Here is a 19,571-nt window from a genome sequence, read left to right as displayed (position 1 = left end):
GGCAAATACAGAGAATTAAGAATTTAAAATAGGACTGCAGGGTTCCTCAGTCACTTCACCACACCCTGCCCCTGACCTGATTAATATAGAAGGCTCCACCCGGCCCACCTGCTGTGCGTTCCCCACAGGCATGGGCCCTTGGGAAAGGGTGGGCATCCTTCTGGATGGCTGCTCCTTCTCTTCTGCAGTCTCTTGGTACACTCGACCTAAGCAGCCCCCTCTCTCACCTCGGCCCCAGCGTTTTCCACATCGCAACACCCGGTGTATCCCTTCAACACAGCTCACAACAGGTACCCGCCCCGTTTAAGCTGCGTGCCCATCTGTTTGCTGCTGGCCTCCCCCTGAGAATGTCAGTTCCTAGGGGGAGGCGGACTAGCATCGACTGCTGTATTCCCAGTGCCTGGCACCTGGCTTTGACCATGCATTAAACGTGCAGAGCACGGATCCTGTGCCGGGCCCTGCCCCAGACCACGGGGGCACAGCAGTGAACCAGAGAAAACTGCTGCCCCGGCACATGTGCCCAGTCCACAGCTGTGGGCGGGCTGCCTGGCTGAGTGCTGGGACAGCCTTCAGAACAGAGCAGGCCCTCTGAACAGGGGCTGGCAGGCATGCAGGATGTCCAGGGTCGGAGGGGCACTGCCACACCGTCCCTCAGGTCTGCAGACCCCACCCTCTTGATTGTGCCACCTGCCTCTGCCTCTTCTGGAGTCGGCTGCAGGTGAGCCTGGCCCACAGGTGAGCTTGGCCTGTAGGTGACCTTGGCTCTGCCCTGTAAACACCACTCATGCTGCCATGAGCCTAGAAATACCCCCAGGAATTAAATTACTCTAAATTTCACAATTTCACAAAATTAACTCCATCTTTAAAATGAAGGTTCAACTTCCTTCAGTATTTATCACTGTGAACAAATCAGCAATACTACATCTTACTGTTTCCCTCAGTTTCTTATATAAAATGAACACTTAAATGAACACGTTGTTAGTCTCAACTCATCACTAAAAAAAAGTTTCTTAAGAGTTTTGAGATTGCATCAACATTTATGTGGTCCAGCAGTTAAAACTGGCATTACCTGGCCCCCAGTGTTTTTCCGCTTTGCCAGTGCCACAGAAGAGAAATACTACTTCCTTGTTGTTGTTTTTTTAAGATTGGCACCTGAGCTAACAACTGTTGCCAACCTTTTTTTTTTTTCTCCTGCTTTATCTCCCCAACTCCCCCCGGTACATAGTTGTATATCTTAGTTGCAGGTCCTTCTAGTTGTGGCACATGGAATGCTGCCTCAACATGGCCTCACAAATGGTGCCATGTCCGCACCCAGGATCCGAACCGGTGAAACCCTGGGCCGCGGCAGCGGAGCGTGCAAACTTAACCACTCGGCCACAGGGCCGGCCCCTACTTCCCTGTTTATTTTACATTCATCTGATGAATACTCGTGAGACTGAAATTTATTTCATATTATTGGTCACTTGTATATTTTTTCTTGTAAGAACTGAATGGTTAATGTTCTTTAACTCTTCTTTTATTACTGAGGAATTAATCTCTTAACTACCAACATAAAAAAGTTCTTAAGAAGATTAACCTTCGCCCTTTATATTTGTTTAACCATGTTTCTTAGTCTGCTGTTTGCCTTTTGATTTTGTTGTTCAACTGGCTTTCATTTTTAAGCCGCCAGTCTTTCTTTCCGTGGTTTCTGTCTTTGGTATTATGCTTAAAAAGGTCTTTCCCAACCAGGATTATTGAAATATTTCTGTATTTCCCCCTGGTAATCTTACAGTTTCATGTACTTCATCAGCTCATTCATTCATCTAGAGTTTATTATACAGAATAAGGTGGTGCATTTTTTCTAATTGCTTGCCTAACCCTACCGCATTTACGGTTCTATCCTTCCCCCACTCATTTGATATGTCTATTTCTAGTGCTTATAAACACACTTGCATTAGTGACTGACAGTATTAGTTCTTTGGAAAAGATATTTTTTGGGGAAAAATTCAACTCCAGATTGAACAACTTTTGAAATAAGTGAAATTGTAGGTATAAGACACTCAGAGCACACCCGCGTTCACCACAGGCTCTGTGGACGTTGCCCGTTTTCTGTACTGATCACCGCACACAGCAGTCTAACATCAGGCTCCTCACACCATGTGGCGCTCTACGAATCACCACGGCGGCTTTCGGCCGTCAGCGCTGCACCTGCTGTGCTCTGCTTCATCCTCAAGGCTGTGCTCTGGCCATTCCATCGCCATACTTCTCCAGTTGGCTTTGCACTTCACTGATCCTATAGTTTCAACTCTACCACCTACCGGTGCCAAAGAAACTGTGATTTGGTCTAATGTGGTACTGACTTGACCATATTCCTCTGCCACAGAGCAATTCTCATTTAATAATGATTAGAATTCTATCATCTCTGAACTCATTGAAAATAGAGAGCAGTCTGTTCTAATTTTTTTTCTTCCATTTCATGGAATAAATCTCTTTCAGGAAAAAGATCTACTTCTGAGCCAGTACTTGTTTTTCCCTCTTCTAAGCCACATAGTTTTTGGACCTTATCTAGTCTGCTTATTTATTACTGAATTTGCCCAGAAACTCCATAGTCCAACTTAAAAAGCAGAAGGGGAGCAGCCTAGACTGAGATGAAACCCAAGAGCATGTCTCATTTACTGTGATATTCTCCATGAAGACCTCAGTTGAAGAGTTCTCACTGATTCACCTTCTGGGTCTGGCTCTCAAGCTTGCACTCGGCAGGGTGGAGAGTGGAGAAAGCCCTGCTCAACTCTGGAGCCAGTGGGCAGAGGGTTCACATACAGTGTCTGTAACCCAGTGCGCACCATGGCCCAGAGCACCACATCCAAATCTAGGGCGGGCCAACTCTGTCACCATCCGCGGCTGTGGTAGCTGAAAATGTCCTGCTGCTCCTATCACTGGGTGTTCAAGTACAGCAATGAAACGCAGTAGGGAAAGTTCCTGGCACCCAGCTCTCCATCAGCCAGCATGTCCCCACCCCTCAAGGGTTACAATGAGAAGAAGTGCCCCTCTCTCCTCTTGCGTCCAGGAGCCCACCCCCTGCTGCCTTCCAGGAACCAGACAACAGGGTCTTCCAGCTAGGTTACGGAGATCCCTGGGAGGACAGACTGTCCAAAGGGTATGTGGGCACAAACAGCTTTAAGAGGATCCATTTCTAGTGGCCAGTGTCCATATGTGCTCTGTCCTAAAATGAACCTGCCTGACGGTGCTCTTGAGCTCAAGGAGTCATGCAGCTGTCCTTTCCCACCTCCTCTTCCAATCTTTCTCCCACTTGTAAAAGAAGGCCTACTGCTAATCTATCCTCTTACTATGATGCACTGCCCCAAGGCATAAAAAAATCCCAGAGGACAAAAGGACCATGCAATGCACTGGTACAGCAAAGCTCCTTGACTTGAGGCATTACGGTAGGGTTGTGCAGTTCCCTATCCTACATCCATTTCTGTTAAGGGCAAAGCATGGCATTATAAATAAGATACCCCGGCTCATGTTGGAATGTCTTGAATTCAAACATATTGTGGAGTCTGACAGTAGGGATGATTAAAATTTCATTTAGTAACTTCAGCCCCTAGACAACTGTAAAAGAATGCATCACCCCCACGAGAAGCAGGCAAAGAGGGTGCCAATAAGCAACAGGTGACCAGCTCCATGCCTCACCCTCACTAGGAATTAAACTCAGGAGTGAGATGACCATCAGAGGCACATCTCAGAGATGAAAAGGGAAGAAAGACTTTGCCCAAGACAGAGTGACTCTGACTGCTGACTGGTCTGACAATAAGAACTGGTTCTGCTTATTAACGCACATGGCAGTTATTTCTGATAAATGGAATGATCTAACTCTGCAGCTTCAAGCTTTTGAAGAAGATATAAAGTATGTGATAAGTTTTTAGTATATTATATTGATAAGGGTATGATGGAATTAACAATGTCACGATTTTCTCTACTCTTTCCGGGTATTTCAGGTCTAACAAGGTGCCTCCAAGTGAAGAGTGGCACGTATGGTTAGTGGTCAGCTGGCAGGCCTTGGAGGGCTTGGAGAGCGGTTTTGGTGCACACCTCAGAAACGGACGTGAAAGGACTCTAATGATTGGGTTTGTAAAGCATTTTCCAAGTCGGGTGGTTTCCACTTCTCTGCTTTCAACAAAATGGAAGAAGGAAACTCATCTAGTAGTCAGCTGAAAGATCATGAAAATATCTTATGTGATTTTTGGCCTCTGACTTTGAAGTCCAAGGACAGAACAACACAGCTGTAACAAAACACCTTCCATGTCCATCTACTTATTTAGGTGAACAAGCAGATCTCAGTGTCTACATCTATAAAGACAAAATGAAGGAAGAAAACTGATATTGAACCTTCTTTCTAGCATAAAGTAATATTCATTCACAAGTACATCCACTAAATCAGAGAAAAATGCTGACAGTAACCCATCATTCTCAGATACATTTCAGATGAAATGCTTTTTTATGTTTAATAACCACCAAAGCTCACGACACATTGCTGAAGTCGTTACTCATTCAACAGGTATCTGACGAGTGCCTACAACACAGCAGGCACTGTTCTAGGAACTGGTGACACATCAGTGAGATCCTCCTGCCCTTAGGAAGCTTACATTCTAGTGGAAAGGAGATGAAATAAATAATTATATAGTATAAGGTGAAAAGAGCTAAGGGAGGAGGAGTGGGATGGGTTGCAATTTTAAACAGGTTGGTTGGAGGCAGCGAAGTTGAAGGAGGACATCAGCGCAGAGAACTCCCCAGGCAGGAGAAGCTGGGGGAGGCCCACAAGAGGGCTCGGTGTGTTCAGGGAACACTGCAAGGCCAGACAGCGAGGCAGGGGAAGGAAGAGCTGAGGCCGAGACCTAACAGCCTGGCCTTGCAGGCCACTGTAAGTGCGCTGGCTTTTATTCCGAGTGAGGTGGGCAGTGATGAGAGGGGTCTGAACAGAAGAGGGACAGGATCATGTGAACAGATCACAGGCCCAGAGCCCCTTGGAGGATATTTGTTACAATAATAATCCAGGAGAGAGGTTATGCTGGTTGGGACCAGGGTGGGAGCAGAGGAAGTGGAAATATCTAGATGGTAGCACACCAGGATTTGCTGACAGATTAGGCGTGGGGCAGGGAAGGAAGGAGTCAAAGAAGATCTAGGATCTTAGACCCTGTGATGGAAAGGGCAGAGTTGCCATTGCAAAGATAAAAAGCCTGCTGAGGATACAAGTGCACGAAGGTCAACATCAGACACGTTTATTTGAGATTTCATGTCAAAATTGATCAGCGTTGATCAGCAGCTGACAGATCATTCTGGAGTGAGGGGGAGATGTTGGGGCTGGATGAGAGCAGTTTGGGAGGTGTTCAGTGTAGAGAAACATTTAGATTTCATGAAGTGGTAAGGTCCCTGGGGACCTGACTGTGGAGGTCCAAGGAGAGGACGAGGCCTTTGAGGTACCCCCACTTAGAGGGTCATGATTTGGGACAGGAGAGGCAGGCAGTGGCAAAGAAGGAACACCAGGAGCCAGAAGCTGGTACTAACAATAACTAACAAATGTCCAAAGGAAAAAGCTTACCAACTAAGAGTCTTACAGTTAAAGGAGCTTTTAAAATAATCAAATATATATAGTTACAGAACAGTATGACAGGGTGACAAAATACTCACAAGCACAAAAACGTTTAGAATAAAGTTCCTTGGGACAAGTGGAATAAAACTGAGTGTTTTTTTGGAAAAAGCAACAATGAACATTTTCCCACCACTGAAGTAGAGCTTGTTCATATTTTTAAAAATATGCACAATGGTGGGTGTATCCATGGTATTTAGAGTCTACTGAAAACACTTTAAAGAGTAATATAATACTTTTATTTTTAAATGTCAATATTTACAGCACACTGGAAATAACACTCTATGCAAATTTTAAACTTAAAAGGCAGGAAAAACACCGTCCCTGCCAAGATGAGCTTGCAGATCGGGGTTGGCAAACTTTTTCTGTAAAGGGCCAGACAGTAAGCATTTCAGGCTTTGGGTTGTAGGTCCCGGTCACATATTATTTTATTTTATTTTTTTAAATAATCCTTTAAAATGCAAAAACCATTCTCAGCTTGAAGGCTGCACAAAAACTGGCCCAGGGTGGGATCTGGCTCACAGGCCTAGTTTACCCACCCCAATATTAAAATACGTGAAGACAAACTGTGCGACCCTGACCACACGTGAAGTCAGTTCATTTAAGAGGAAAAGCTGGTGTGGGTTGAATTATTCAGGGAAAGCTTGGGGGTGTGCCACTAGATAAGAATGGAAAATAAGAACAACAACCACCGCAGTAACAAGCACGTGGACACGTGGAGCACACACCATATGCTGTGCACACATCACTCACCCAGTTGGTGGGATGGGCACATTACTGCTTTAAAGAAGAAACTGAGGCACATGGATTAAGTAACAGGCTACAGCCCCATAGCTAGTAGGTGGCAGAGGCGCTTCAAATCAGCCTGTTTAGCTGGGATCTGAGGATGGGCAGGGTAAGGGAAGACAAAGAGGAGAGAGAGAGGGAGAGAGACAGTGTAGACGAGGAAGGCAGACTGGGAACAGAGTAGGAGGCAGGACTACAATGAGCCAGCTACAGATGTGAGGACTGGAGCCATGGAGGGGAGGAGGGCAGGGCAGTGAGGAGCCTGTGGGCAGGGCTGGGGGAGGATGGCAGGGCAGTGGCAGCAGGCGGGTACTCAGCTGTGACATGGGGGTCGGGAAGCCAACATGGAGCTGCAGACAGACACTAAGTCAGCTGCTATAAAGAGATGCTGAGATTTAGAGGAAACTATGGACATAATGAAGAAAGAAATGGAAAAAATAAAAAAAGAAGCAAACAGAACATCAATAGCTGAAAAACATATTATCTGAAACGAAAACTTCACTGGATGAGCTTTACAACAAATCAGACAATAGAGAAATAGAAATTATCCACAAGGAAGCACAGAAAGAAAGCAAACAAAACCTTGTGACCCAATGGAGGTATAATTTATATGCAGAAGTAATATATATGTAAGAGATATTAATATACACAATTGGAGTCCCAGAAGAAGATTATAGAAAAAATATTTAAAGAAATGTTGGTCAAACTATTTCTACATTTGATGAAAACTATAACTCACTGATCCAAAAAGCTCAATAAACCCCAAGTGAGATACACAGAAAGAAAACCACATCAAAGCACATTATAATCTCACTGTTGAAAACTGTGATAAAGAGACCATCTTAAAAGCAGCCAGAGAATAAAATGCACATCCCATAAAGCGAAACAAAGAACTACCACAAACTACTTAGAAGAAAAAAATAAGTCAGAAGGCAGTAGAATGATAGCCTTAAAATGCTGAAATTGTCAACTTAAGAATTCAATATTCAGCAAGCTGGCAGAATTCATCATCAGCAAACCTGCACTACAAAAAAAAAATCCAAGGATGTTCTGCAGGCAGAAGGAAAATAACAGATGGAAACTCAGATCTACAAAAAGGATTGAAGGTCACAAATGGTAAATATATTGAGAAATATATTAAGAAAATAGACTGTTTAAAGCGAAGATAAAAACAAAGTATTCTGGATTATAACATCTGTAAAGTAAATGAGAACTATAAAATAAAGGTTGGGAGGGGGAAATAGAAATACACTATTATCTGTCTAAACTTCCATCTTAAGAACTAGAAAAAGAAGAGCAAATTAAACTGAAAATAAGCACAAAAAAGGAAATAACAAATATGAGTAGAAAACAAAAAATATTAGAGGAAAATCAATGAGGCCAAAAGCTGGTTGAGATCAACAAAATTAATAATCCTCCTGCTAACCTGATAAGCCAAAAAGAAAACACAAATTTTCCATACCAGGAATTAAAGAAGGGATATCAATAGAGAACCTACAGAACTTAAAAGGATCAGAAAATATCAAGAGCAACCTTATACCAGTAAACTTGAAAATGGGGGATGATATACACAAATTCCTTGGGATACACAAATTACCAAAGTTCACTCAAGAATAAATACGTAAATGGCCCTACATCTATTAAAGAAACACTATTCATACTTAAAATCTTGCCACAAAAACAACATTCCAGACCTAGGTGGCTTCACTGGTGACGTCTATCATTTGATAAAGAATTAATACTAATTCTACATAAACTTTTTTCCAGGAAATAGAAGGGAGCACTTACCCATTCATTCTTGGATGAGAGGGGAGGGGGAGAAACTAGACCCTTATCTTAGACCATACGTAAAAATTAACTCAAAATGGACTGCAGACCTAATTGTAAAACCTAAAGCTATAAAACTACTTTAATTGGAGGAAATCTTTATATTTCTTAGACAAAGACTTCTTAAGACATAAAAAGCACAACTATTTATTTTAGTTCTGAATTGTTGCCATAATAAATTACCACACACTCAGTGGCTTAGACAATACAAATTTATTATCTTCTGTAGGTTAGAAGTCCAAAATGGGTCTCACTGGGCTAAAATCAAAGAGTTGTCAGGGCTGCGTTCCTTTCTGGGGGCTCTAGGGAAAATTCATTTCCTTCATTTTCCAGCTTCAAGAGGCCACCTGTATTCCTTGGCTCATGGCCCCTTCCTCCATCTTCAACGTCAGCAATGGCCAGTGGAAATAATAATACATGCAACAACATGGATGAATCTTGAAAGCATTATGCTAAGTAAAAGCAGCCATATACAAAATGCTACATACTGTTTGGGTCCATTTATATGACATTCTGGAAAAGACAAAACGACAGGGACAGGAATCAGATCAGTGACTGCCAGGGGCTGGAGGTGGGAAGAGGATGCTGACAACAAAGGGGCGAGAGAACTCTCTGAGCTGATGGAACAGTCTATATCTCGACTGTGCTGGTGGTTACATGACTGTGTTTGTCAAAATGCAGAGAACTGTACACCTAAGAACGGTGAATTTACTGTCTGTAAATCCTACCTCGCTAATCATGATTTTTGAAAAAGATAAAGAAAAAGCCTATGCCACATAAAAGGCACTACCAGGTAGAACAGGAAGCTGAAAGAGTGCTGGCAATTTTTACAATGCTCAGAAGCTTAACATGTGAACAGCATGTTTTGGGATATTTTATACGGATTATATACATTTTTACTGGTGACCGTCACACCATACTTTTAACCATGGTAATGAATGGCTTTTAAAACATAAGTCAGACATTTAATGTCACACTCACTCCAGGAAGCCTGAGCATCCCATGAGAGTTTGCCGCAGTGTTATGTGCGAGGCAGAGGGCAGAAATCAGTGTAAGCACAGTGTGTGTCATTCGACAAGTCACTGACTCAGCAGGATGGTAAGCAAAGAAGCATCACATCAACAGAGCTCTTGGAAGGAGCAAGAAAAGAGCAGTGAATGTTTTCCTAACAAAAGTTAGCTAATGCTAAGGCAGATAACTGTCTTAAGAGCTCACACCACATTTCCATTATATATAAAACAAGAATTACCATCTGTATTTGTAGGGTTATTTGAAAGAAAAGACACCCCCAGCAAAGTCTGTTCCTCCTCAAATTTATCCCTTAGTAATGGTTATCTCCATATTAAAGTTAAAAATCAACCTAGAAAGAACCAGGGATGAGTATACACTCTCTGTGTCTGAAACCTTGACAGATCAACAGTAAACTACCCAGAAGCCACTTCAAGATCGGGATGTTGGTCCAGCTGAAAGGCGTGCTTCAGTGCTCTGCTCCATTTCCAAATCCCTTAAAATCTCCAGGATTATTGAAATGTTGTTCCAAAATGTTCATGTGTGGAACCAAACTTGTGTTTCAGGCTTACCAAACATATTTCTTCACTCAGAAATTGAGATCTTACTTCATGTCACATTTAGAAACTCTTCTTTCTACAACTCCAAAGCTCTGAAACGATGCTAAGAAAAACCTCTAACCAAACATAACAGGGATAAGAGACAAATCAACGTAAGCCATACTTTATTATCATGCACCAGTTAGGCAGTTTTTATAAATTAAATGTTTAAATTAAGAAAACATGAATAATCTAAGAATCAACACATTTAAAAATTTGTTATACACATAAATGTACAAGATTTACAGTGTAGCTATAGAATTCCCTAATCAGAAGTTTTATATATTAACATTAATTAGAAGGATGTTATTAACCATAAAAAACCCACCACATATCTAATAAAGGACTTATATCTAAGTACATAAAGCTTACAGCTCAATAATAATGGGACACTCAATCCAACTTTTAAATGGGCAAAATATTTGAATGGACACTTGAACAAAGAAGATACAGACAGCAAACAAGCACAGGAAAAGAGACTCAACGTCATTAGTCGTTAGGGAAATGCAAATTAAAGTCATAATGAGATACATTCCTCCCAGAGTGGCTAAAATTGAAAAGATTGACAATACCAGTTGTTGGCAAGAACGTGAGGTAACTGGAATTCTCATTCATCGCTGGTGGGAATGAAAAATAGTACTTTCACTTTGGAAAACAGTATGGTAGTGTTTATCAAGTTAGACTTACTCTTACCACATGATCCAGTAACTCCACCTCCAGGAGAAAAATACAAACATAAGACCTGCATGCAAAGGTTTATAGCAGCTTTATGCATAACGGCCCCAAAGAGGAAACACCACAAAGGGGCATCACCTGTGCATGGATAAACAAACCGGCATACACCCATACAACAGAACACAGTTCATCCAGAAAAACACACAGAAAACTGATTAATGTAAGAACATGGGTGAAACTCAAAGCATTACACTAAAGTAAAAGAATATAACCTAGACCTCAATCAACATAGCTTTAAAAAAAAATTATTTTGAATCAATGATCCAAGTTTCCATGAAGGTAAAAGAAAAGCAAATTAAACCCAAAGTACAAGGAAGGAAATAATAAAGATAAGAGCAGAGATCAATGAAATGGACAAATAACTGAGAAAAACAAAAGCTAGTTCTTTGCAAAGATCAACTGGATAAACCTCAAGCTAACACAATCAAGAGAAAAGAGAAGACCCAAATTACAAATATCAGGAACAGAAAAGGGGGCATCAACACAGATCCTACAGACATTAGCAGAATAATAAGAGAATATTCTGAACAACTTTTATATCAATAAATTCTAAAACTCAGGTGAAGTGAACAAATTCCTTGAAAGAAAAAAATTATCAAAGCCGACTTAACAAAACAGATAAATAACTCTGTATCTATTAAATAAACTGAATTCATAAATAACAACTTTCCCAAAAAGAAAACTCCAGGTCCAGATGGCTTAACTGGTAAATTCTATCAAATATTTAAGGAAGAAATAGTACCAATCCTACACAAACTCCTTCAGAAAACAGGAGGGAACACTTCTTCATTTATTCTACCATGCCAGCATTATCCTGATGCCAAAATCAGACAAAGAAATTACAAGAAAAGGAAAATACAAACCAACATTCTTCATGAATGCTGACACAAAATTCTGTAACAAAATATTAGCAAATGAATCCAGCAATATAAAAAACAGATAATATATCATAACCAAGTGTGGTTTATTGCAGGAATACAAGGTCGATGCAACAACATTCAAAAATCAGTAAGTATGTGGGGCTGGCCCCATGGCTGAGTGGTTAAAGTTCTGCACACTCCACTTGGGTGGCCTAGGTTTACGGTTCAGATCTGGGTGCAGACCTACTCTACTGATCAGCCAAGCTGTAGAGGCATACCACATACAAAAACAAAAAAAAAAAAGTAGAGGAGGATTGTCACAGATATTAGCTGAAGGCTAATCCTCCTCAAGCAAAAAAAAAAAAAGGAAGATTGGCAACAGATGTTAGCTCAGGGCAAATCTTCCTCAGCAAAAAAAACAAAACAAAATAAAACTTGTATTTATGATAAAAACTCTCAACAAACCAGGAAAACAAAGAAACTTCAACCTGATAAAGGATATGTTAAAAAAAAAAACCCAACAGCTAACACCACATTCAGTGGATAATGAACACTTTCCCCCCTAGGATGAGGAACAAGGCAAAGACATAAACTCTCACTATTTCTGTTCAACACTGTACTGGAGGTCATAGCCAGTGCAATAAGAAAAAGAAATTAAAGGCATACATACTGGTGAGAAACAAGTAAAAACGTATTTACAGATATCAGGATCAGGGACATGGAATCCTAAAAATATATTAAAAAGTCACTAGAGTTTACTAAGTGAATTTAGCAAGGTAGAGGACACAATCAATATACTAGAAACTCTACCGTATTTTTATATACTAGTAACAGTAAAGTGGGAATTTTAAAAATACCACGTACAACAGCTTCAGAAAACATGAAATACTTAGTAATATAATTAACAAAGTATTTGTAAGACCTTTACACTGAAAACTACAAAATACTGCTGAGAGAAACTAAAGAAGATCGAAATAAACGGAGACATTCCCCATGCTCACGGATTGGGAGACTCAATACTGTTAAGATGTCATTTCTTGCCAAACTGATCCACAGTTAACAGTCTCAATCAAAATCCCGGCATTGGGGAAATGCAAATTAACCCACAGAGAGATACTATTTCACACCCAAACACTGAAAAGTCTGTAGAACATCTGGAACGTCTCATACGTTTCTGGTCAGTGTATGGTACAACCACCTTAGAAAGTATCTTAAAAAGTTAAACATATCTTTCCCATGACTCAGAAATTTCACTCAAGTGAAAGTGACGAGAAATGAAAAATATGAGTGTAACGAGGATGGTATGAAAATGCTAATAGCAATCTTATTTACCATAGCTAAAAGCTGGAAAGAATTCAAATATCCATCAATAGGAAAATGAAATAAAAAGGAACAGACTGTTGATACACCACATGTATAAATTTAGAAACGTTACATGAAAGAAGCCAGAGACAAAGAGTAGATATATAAAATTCCATTTATATGAAATTCAAGAACTGACAAAACTAATTGATGGCAATAGAAATCAAAAGGAATCTGGGGTGGGCAGCAGGGGGTGAGGAATTGACCGCAAAGAGGCAGAAGGGAACTTCAAGAGTGCTGGAAATATCTTTACACTGGGGTTGTAGTTACACAGGTGTATACATATTTCAAAACTAATTAAACTGTCAAGTTGAAATTAGTACATTTTGTTTGTAATTTTATACCTCAGTATAATTTATTTAAAAAGTAAAAACTAAAATTAAACAAACAAGCTGTTATTTAAGCCCATGGTCCCCTCTGCCTAAAAACCACCACGTCACAGTGGGGCAGGCTGGGAGGACCCCACAAGTCAGCTGGCAACTATGACCCGGCCCCAGACTGTCCCTCTAACTTCAACGAGGACTCCGGGGGCATTCCAGCCCGTCTTTAGGGTTTTGCTTTGTCTTGTTTCATTTTACTTCCTAGTATTTTCTCTTGTTTTGTGACGTGATGTGGAGACTTATTTTCCCCCTAAATTCAGTTCTGTTCCTCTATGACCAAATTATATTTCCATCTTTTCTCTGAAGAGTACATCTATTTCCAAAAAAGGGACATTCCAAAAACAAACAAAACCATGCAAACATTATCGAGTATGAAGAGGAACCATCTTGCCAGGAGCCAGGTAAAGAGCTGTGAGCTTCAGATGCAGAGGCAACCCTCCCTTGACCACCCAAATACCTGGGTCTTATTACATATTACGTGAGTTTTCAGACTCACCCCAGGATGACCGGATGCAAATGAGCCAGTTTCAAAACCATCTGCTTCACACTGTTAAAACTACTACTTAGGCATATCTCTATAATTTTTTTTTTTCAATACTAAGAAGAGCATGACTCCAAAAAGTTTCTAAAAAACCACGATATTAGGCAAGTTTTGAGGGTTGGCAGATGTCTGCCATGCTTCCTTTAATAACGACAGCAGGAACCACATCAGCTTTCTGACTCACTGGCAACACAAAATAAGGGCCTACACACAGTGTCTGAAGAGCATGTTGAGCACACAGCTCAATGTGATGATAATGTCCCTGAGGTGCACTTACTGTAAATATAAATGCTAAGGCAGTAAAACATAAGTTATCTTTTCATCTGATGGAACAGTGAATGCCAAAACTGTAACAAACAATTGTGCTCTGTTTTCAAGAACATAAACAAGAACATCAAAGATGGTGTCATACACATACTCTCAATAATCACAACATCCATGTAACTCAGGAAAAAATTTCAGTTAAAAAAAGAAAAGAAAAAGAAAGAAACACTAACTCACTCATGTAAGACAGTAACAAGCCTGGCAAAATCAACAAAGGTCTCTGAGTGGCTGAAAAGGACCCCAAAGCCCAAGCCTGGGCAGCAGGCAGAGCAACAGAATCCCTGACAGCCACTGAAAATGTCCTGGAAAGGCAGAGGGAAGAAAATACTTTTTACTACAAACACGCAAGTCTGAGACGACTTAGTAAACAGAGAACCAATCTTCACCACTACAATAATTTCTGAAAACACCGTGTACTGCCTAAGAGTAATAATAAATGACGTTCGTAACGGTGACCTTGAGTCATCAAGAAACATCGAAGTGTGCTCAATACTCTTCACTAAAAACAGCAGGACGTGCAATGTGTTTTATGAAAGCAGCCAAAGAATCAATTTTCATAATTTCTTACTTTAAAGTCCTGAGCTCAGTTATCTCTCGACGTCAGGCGTGTGGAACGCCCCATTTCTCAGGACAGTGTTCTGGTATTAATTCTATGCTAGCATTCGCTTATCTTAGCAGAAATGGCACCAGGAAGAATTTACGCATATGTCCCAGAGCCATCTTAGAACCACCACAGGGATTAAATGAATTTTTAAAAGTTTTCAAGCACGTTTTTGAAAACGGGATTTCTCCTGCTATTATAAAACACAAAATACCCATCCTACCTGCAGGGAGACCATGTCAGGGCTTATCCGTGGGACCATTATCACCTACTGAAATTCTGCATTCTCTCACTTTTTAATTAGCTCGTGACTCATTATTCTCAGTTTCTCACTCCCTTTCCCTCCCCCAAATAAAATAACACCCTCTATTTCCTCCCAGCACTCCCCTCCCCTCTTGTTATCGCCCCTGTCCTCCCTTCTTCCTTCCCCACCCATCCCACAGCTGCACCAGTGGCTATGGCCTGGTGCCCACTGCCTGATGTAAAGGCCTCGGGGCTGCAAGGTGTTGGAACCTTGGAGCTGCACTGTAACTAAAAGAAACCCAAGTCCATCCTCCTATCTGACTGAGGAGAACTATGTGACTGACCCTCCTGGAGCACTTGGAGCTTACACACTTATCAGTCCCAACAGGGGCAGCTGGTAATCTGCTGCCTGCTTCCGTGTGCCAGACTCACAGGGGGCCGAAGAGCTTCATGCACATTAGCTATTTAACCCTCACAACTGTCCCATTCGATAGGTCCCACTCGATCTCCACTTTGTAGCTAGGTGGGCTGTGGCTAAGAGATTATTAATTTAACCATGGTCACACTGTTACTAGATGGCGGAGCAGGATCTGATCCCAGTTATGACTTCAGCTCACACTCTTCACCACACGGCAATGGCCTCGGCAGGCACTCACGTCAGCGCTTCAAGTCTGTACCTAGTCACTGGAGTATATGCCGAATGCCTCAGACTCACTTTCCATGCTTTATTTGACTACAAAGCACATATCTCGTCTTCATAGGGAATGGTCATTACTGTCACAACTTTCAGAAAGTTAGAGGACAAATCAAGCCAAAGATTACAGATTTGGGCAGTCTTTAAAATCTGCTGTTTGAAAATCACTTTAACACTTAAATACGTAAGAATATTACCTGGGGTTACAGTTAGCTGAAAGCAATGAAGCTTGTTTGGATCAGGAAAATGCACTTTACATGTACCTGCAAAAGAAACAGCACATCAGGAAGGTCTGAGAGGCAGCAGCAGTCCTCACGTGGAGGCCAAGCTGGAGGCCCCCGTGAAGGGGACGTGGCGGGAGGAGTGGACAGACTCGGTCCGTGCTCTCCCCTCGCTGTCTGTCTGATAATAACCGTGCCAATGTGCTAAAATGGCAAACCAGTGATTTCTGTCATGTTTTCCTCCTCATTGTCTTTTACTAGTTAATTCCAAATTGAGATGTTTTCTTTCAACCTTTAAATGGTCACTAACACTAGAGATCTTTCCACTGATTTCAAGAATTATGGTACTTTACTTTGGAAAGAAGACATCATACCTCAGGGAGATTACTGTATTTGGGTAAAGGCTAACTAAACATGGAAAAACCAGAAAAAACACCCAGGCCAAACTTCTAGTCTGTTCACCCAGCACCACAGTCATTCATATCCATCACAGCAAATGGAAGTTAAAAAGAAGCGTGCCAACTAAGCTAGCTCCCACCAGTTACCACAGCATTCTTTTTTTTTTTTAACATCTTCAAAATCCAACCGGTCACTCGGCTTGCTCTGTTGGTGAGATAATGCTCTGCTGACTCAAGGGCAACGCTCTGTGCCCACCTGTACCACACCAGGAGTCTGGATCAGCACAAGGAGTTGCCACTGGGAGAAGAGCTATGGCTAGTGGTGCAGACAGGGCAAGTTGGCTACATTCTACATTTGCCTCCTTCAAACAAATGATACGGAGAATGGTAAACACCCAAGGAATTTGGAAGGAATATATGTAGAAATTGTCTACATTTTATAAACTTGGAAAATATCATGCTAAATTCCTTGGGTCACCTATTGACTTTATTTCTTACAAGCCCCACTGAAAATATTTGCCTAGTTTTACAGTGGTATGAATTTTCATCAAAAATAGTACGATTCAAATTTAGACTTGCAAATGGCCTTAGAGAGTATCTAGTCCACTGTCCTCAATCATGAGGGATGACACGAAGGACCAGAGAGGTTCGGTGACCAGACCAAGATCACACAGGTTATCAACAGAAGGAAGTTTAGTTTCCAAATTAAAAACTAGTTCCTGACTCTTTTCCCTGTACCATGCCTCGTTTCATTACTTCATGAATATGCTAGGTATGCCACATACAAATAATGCAGAACTGTTAGTAAGGTTTCCTTTTTCTTTTTTAACCAATCCCTCACAAAATCATTGCAGAGTGAAAGGTAATTCAGTCTAGAAGAGCAAGAAGGAGTCTTAGAGAGTACATTGTCACATTCTTTATGTTAGAAATAAAAACAACTGTGGGGCCAAAGAGTTCAAGACTTTCGCTCAAATCACACATTTGAACTGTGTATGGAATAATCTAAATGGGCTTCATTTTTCTTACTCTTACCTTGAAAAGATAAAGGCCATCTTTCTCGTGAGACACATAACAAAAACATGTGACAAGGGCTTGGGAAATCTTTCACTGATTAGTGGACTCATTTGTTTCTCATCCATTTGTTTCTAATATCTAGCATTCTCCTTTGTTTTATTAAAGGCCCAGAGGCAGAAATCAATCCCTCTAAACTAGACTGGCCCACTAAGAATAAAGAAATTATATCAAAGTGGACTAAAAAACAATAAAACTACTGAAAAGAACCCAAAATTTGAAAGCTCAACAAGGTCTAAGTTCTAATGACAACAACAAAAGGCTGAAAGTCCGGTTTTTGTTTTAGTTCAATGCAGGGGCTTTAGTGAAACAAGAGTCAAGCTCCTCCTCGATCTGTAGGCATGGGCTGAGATCCTCATGTTTCCATCAATCTGAAAGAGATATTTTTTATTTTTTGCAAACAGAGAAGCCTCTATAAACTTGCACGTACAGAGCTCCAAACTAGCCCTGAATAATTACTTAGCACCACTGCCTCATGGCAAGTTATTTTATTTGCCTTAATAAATATTTTAGAAAGATTATTAAACAGACAGTAAAGATTTACTCTCAGGTGGCTTCTTGTTTCCTCTTTAGAATAATGAGTTGCATACTTCTGGAAAGTTTGGCTTACTTGTAAAAACTGATTTAGATTTCCCTCCACTTTGGCTGGGGGAGAGGAAAGGGAGAGAGAAAAGAAAAGGTACATAGCATGTGGCATGTACACACATATATACATATAGCAGGTGTGTCATCCTTTTAACCTGACACTTAGCCGTAAGGGCTAGGAAGATGTGTCATGCCTTTTTCAAACCTAAGGTATTCAGTTAAAATCCTGTTTTGAAAGCCAATTATAAATTTTAGCGTTTTTAAACCAAATTTTTAGATGAAGCGAAAGCTACACTCTATGGATTAGATTCTTATTCAAGGACAAATAAACTGCGTAAGGGGGAAGTTTTTTGTGGTCTTTGATTAAATGTCTACCGTCTATATATGTTCAAGTTGGGGGCTGATGGGAAGGTATGATGGAAGTAGAAAATAGAAAGATCGCTTTATTTTACTTTTTATCAGGAAAACGTCCTAATATACTTAATTTTTTTTTTTTTAAAGATTTTATTTTATTTCCTTTTTCTCCCCAAAGCCCCCCCATACATGGTTGTATATTCTTCGTTGTGGGTCCTTCTAGTTGTGGCATGTGGGACGCTGCCTCAGCGTGGTTTGACGAGCAGTGCCATGTCCGCGCCCAGGATTCGAACCAACGAAACACTGGGCCGCCTGCAGCGGAGCGCGCGAACTTAACCACTCGGCCACGGGGCCAGCCCCCTAATATACTTAATTTTTTTTAAAAAAAGCAGAGAATAGGAATAATGAACCCAACACTCAGCTTCAATATTTTGCCAATCCTCCTTCGTCTATCCTACACAACACGATTGTTTGTTTTCCTGGAACATTCTAAAGTAAATCATCTGTAAATACTTCAGTAGGTAGAAAGACAACCTTTAATAGAATTCCAAGATACTTCCTTCTGACTAGAAGAAAACTTTGAGGTCAAACAATCCAGTGACTTAAGACAGTTTTAACTTAGACTCACACTAAAACATATTTTATATCACAACCCACTATAGCTATATATAAATACTATATATTAAAAATAGTTTTTCAAGAAACAGTATGTACTTACCCTCACAAATGGATTTCACAACCACTGAAAGGCTGCACCCCACAATTATCTTTCCAACTTTAGGTGGAGGTTGGAACGGGCCCTCTCTTACCCTATGTGAGCTGGGCCTCCACACCAAGCTCTCTGTAGGCTTCGCCCAGACCAGGAGACCCATGTATAAAATATTTCACCCACATCGACAAACATCCTCAGCCTCAGAACTATTTTTAACCAAGTATGATAAAACGTTCTAACAAAAGAATACTAAAATGGCCAAAGCTTTCAGACTTTGAGGGTCTTATAAAATAAAGGGTTTGGGAAGGGATTAACGATAGAAAAAAGAAATAAGAAACTTTGACACATCACATGAGAGAAGTGCCTAGTAAGCGAGCGTGCCCACCGAGGACAGCACAGTTGGTCTGTGTGTGTCTGAGCGGGAGGACCAAGCAAGGAGAGGCGCACTGGTGACAGAAAGGCATATGGTCATCCCACCTCACGCACAAAGACAATTACAAATCAGCACTTTCGGGACCAAAAAGGTGGTTCTGTCACTAATAAAAACAAGACTGTCCATCACTGATTTATATACTTTTCACTCAAAGAGAGCGGGATACAGAATGCTGAGGAAGAGACACAAAACCTAGCCGACACACCCCTGC

At 41.0% G+C, this 19,571-nt stretch overlaps 1 protein-coding gene and 2 long non-coding RNA genes across 5 annotated transcripts in view; 1 reads left to right on the top strand and 2 right to left on the bottom strand.

Moving 5' to 3' along the window:
- LOC138924600 (uncharacterized) overlaps nucleotides 1-4,356 on the top strand; it is a 39,574-nt gene extending 35,218 nt beyond the window's left edge. Inside the window, exon 4 of one of the 2 annotated variants that reach the window (XR_011439580.1) lies at nucleotides 3,978-4,356. This is a non-coding gene — a long non-coding RNA (uncharacterized lncRNA). The remainder of the gene's footprint in view (nucleotides 1-3,977) is intronic. The other variant, XR_011439581.1, reaches the window with a different exon arrangement.
- UBE2F (ubiquitin conjugating enzyme E2 F (putative)) overlaps nucleotides 1-19,571 on the bottom strand; it is a 56,582-nt gene that overhangs the window by 21,580 nt on the left and 15,431 nt on the right. The window contains exon 4 of one of the 2 annotated variants that reach the window (XM_023642693.2): nucleotides 15,784-15,849. The exons of the other annotated variant lie outside the window; for it this stretch is intronic. Within the exon in view, the coding sequence (XP_023498461.1) occupies nucleotides 15,784-15,849 (66 nt within the window). The remainder of the gene's footprint in view (nucleotides 1-15,783; nucleotides 15,850-19,571) is intronic. 2 annotated transcript variants of the gene reach the window in all.
- Nucleotides 8,438-9,935, bottom strand: LOC138924599 (uncharacterized). The gene is made up of 2 exons (XR_011439579.1): nucleotides 9,668-9,935; nucleotides 8,438-8,752 (listed from the first exon to the last, which is right to left on the bottom strand). It is a non-coding gene; the product is annotated as an uncharacterized lncRNA (long non-coding RNA).

Source organism: Equus caballus, chromosome 6 (assembly GCF_041296265.1).
Source record: "Equus caballus isolate H_3958 breed thoroughbred chromosome 6, TB-T2T, whole genome shotgun sequence".
NCBI classification, from domain to species: Eukaryota; Metazoa; Chordata; class Mammalia; order Perissodactyla; family Equidae; genus Equus; species Equus caballus.
This window is presented reverse-complemented; position numbering and strand designations above follow the sequence as displayed.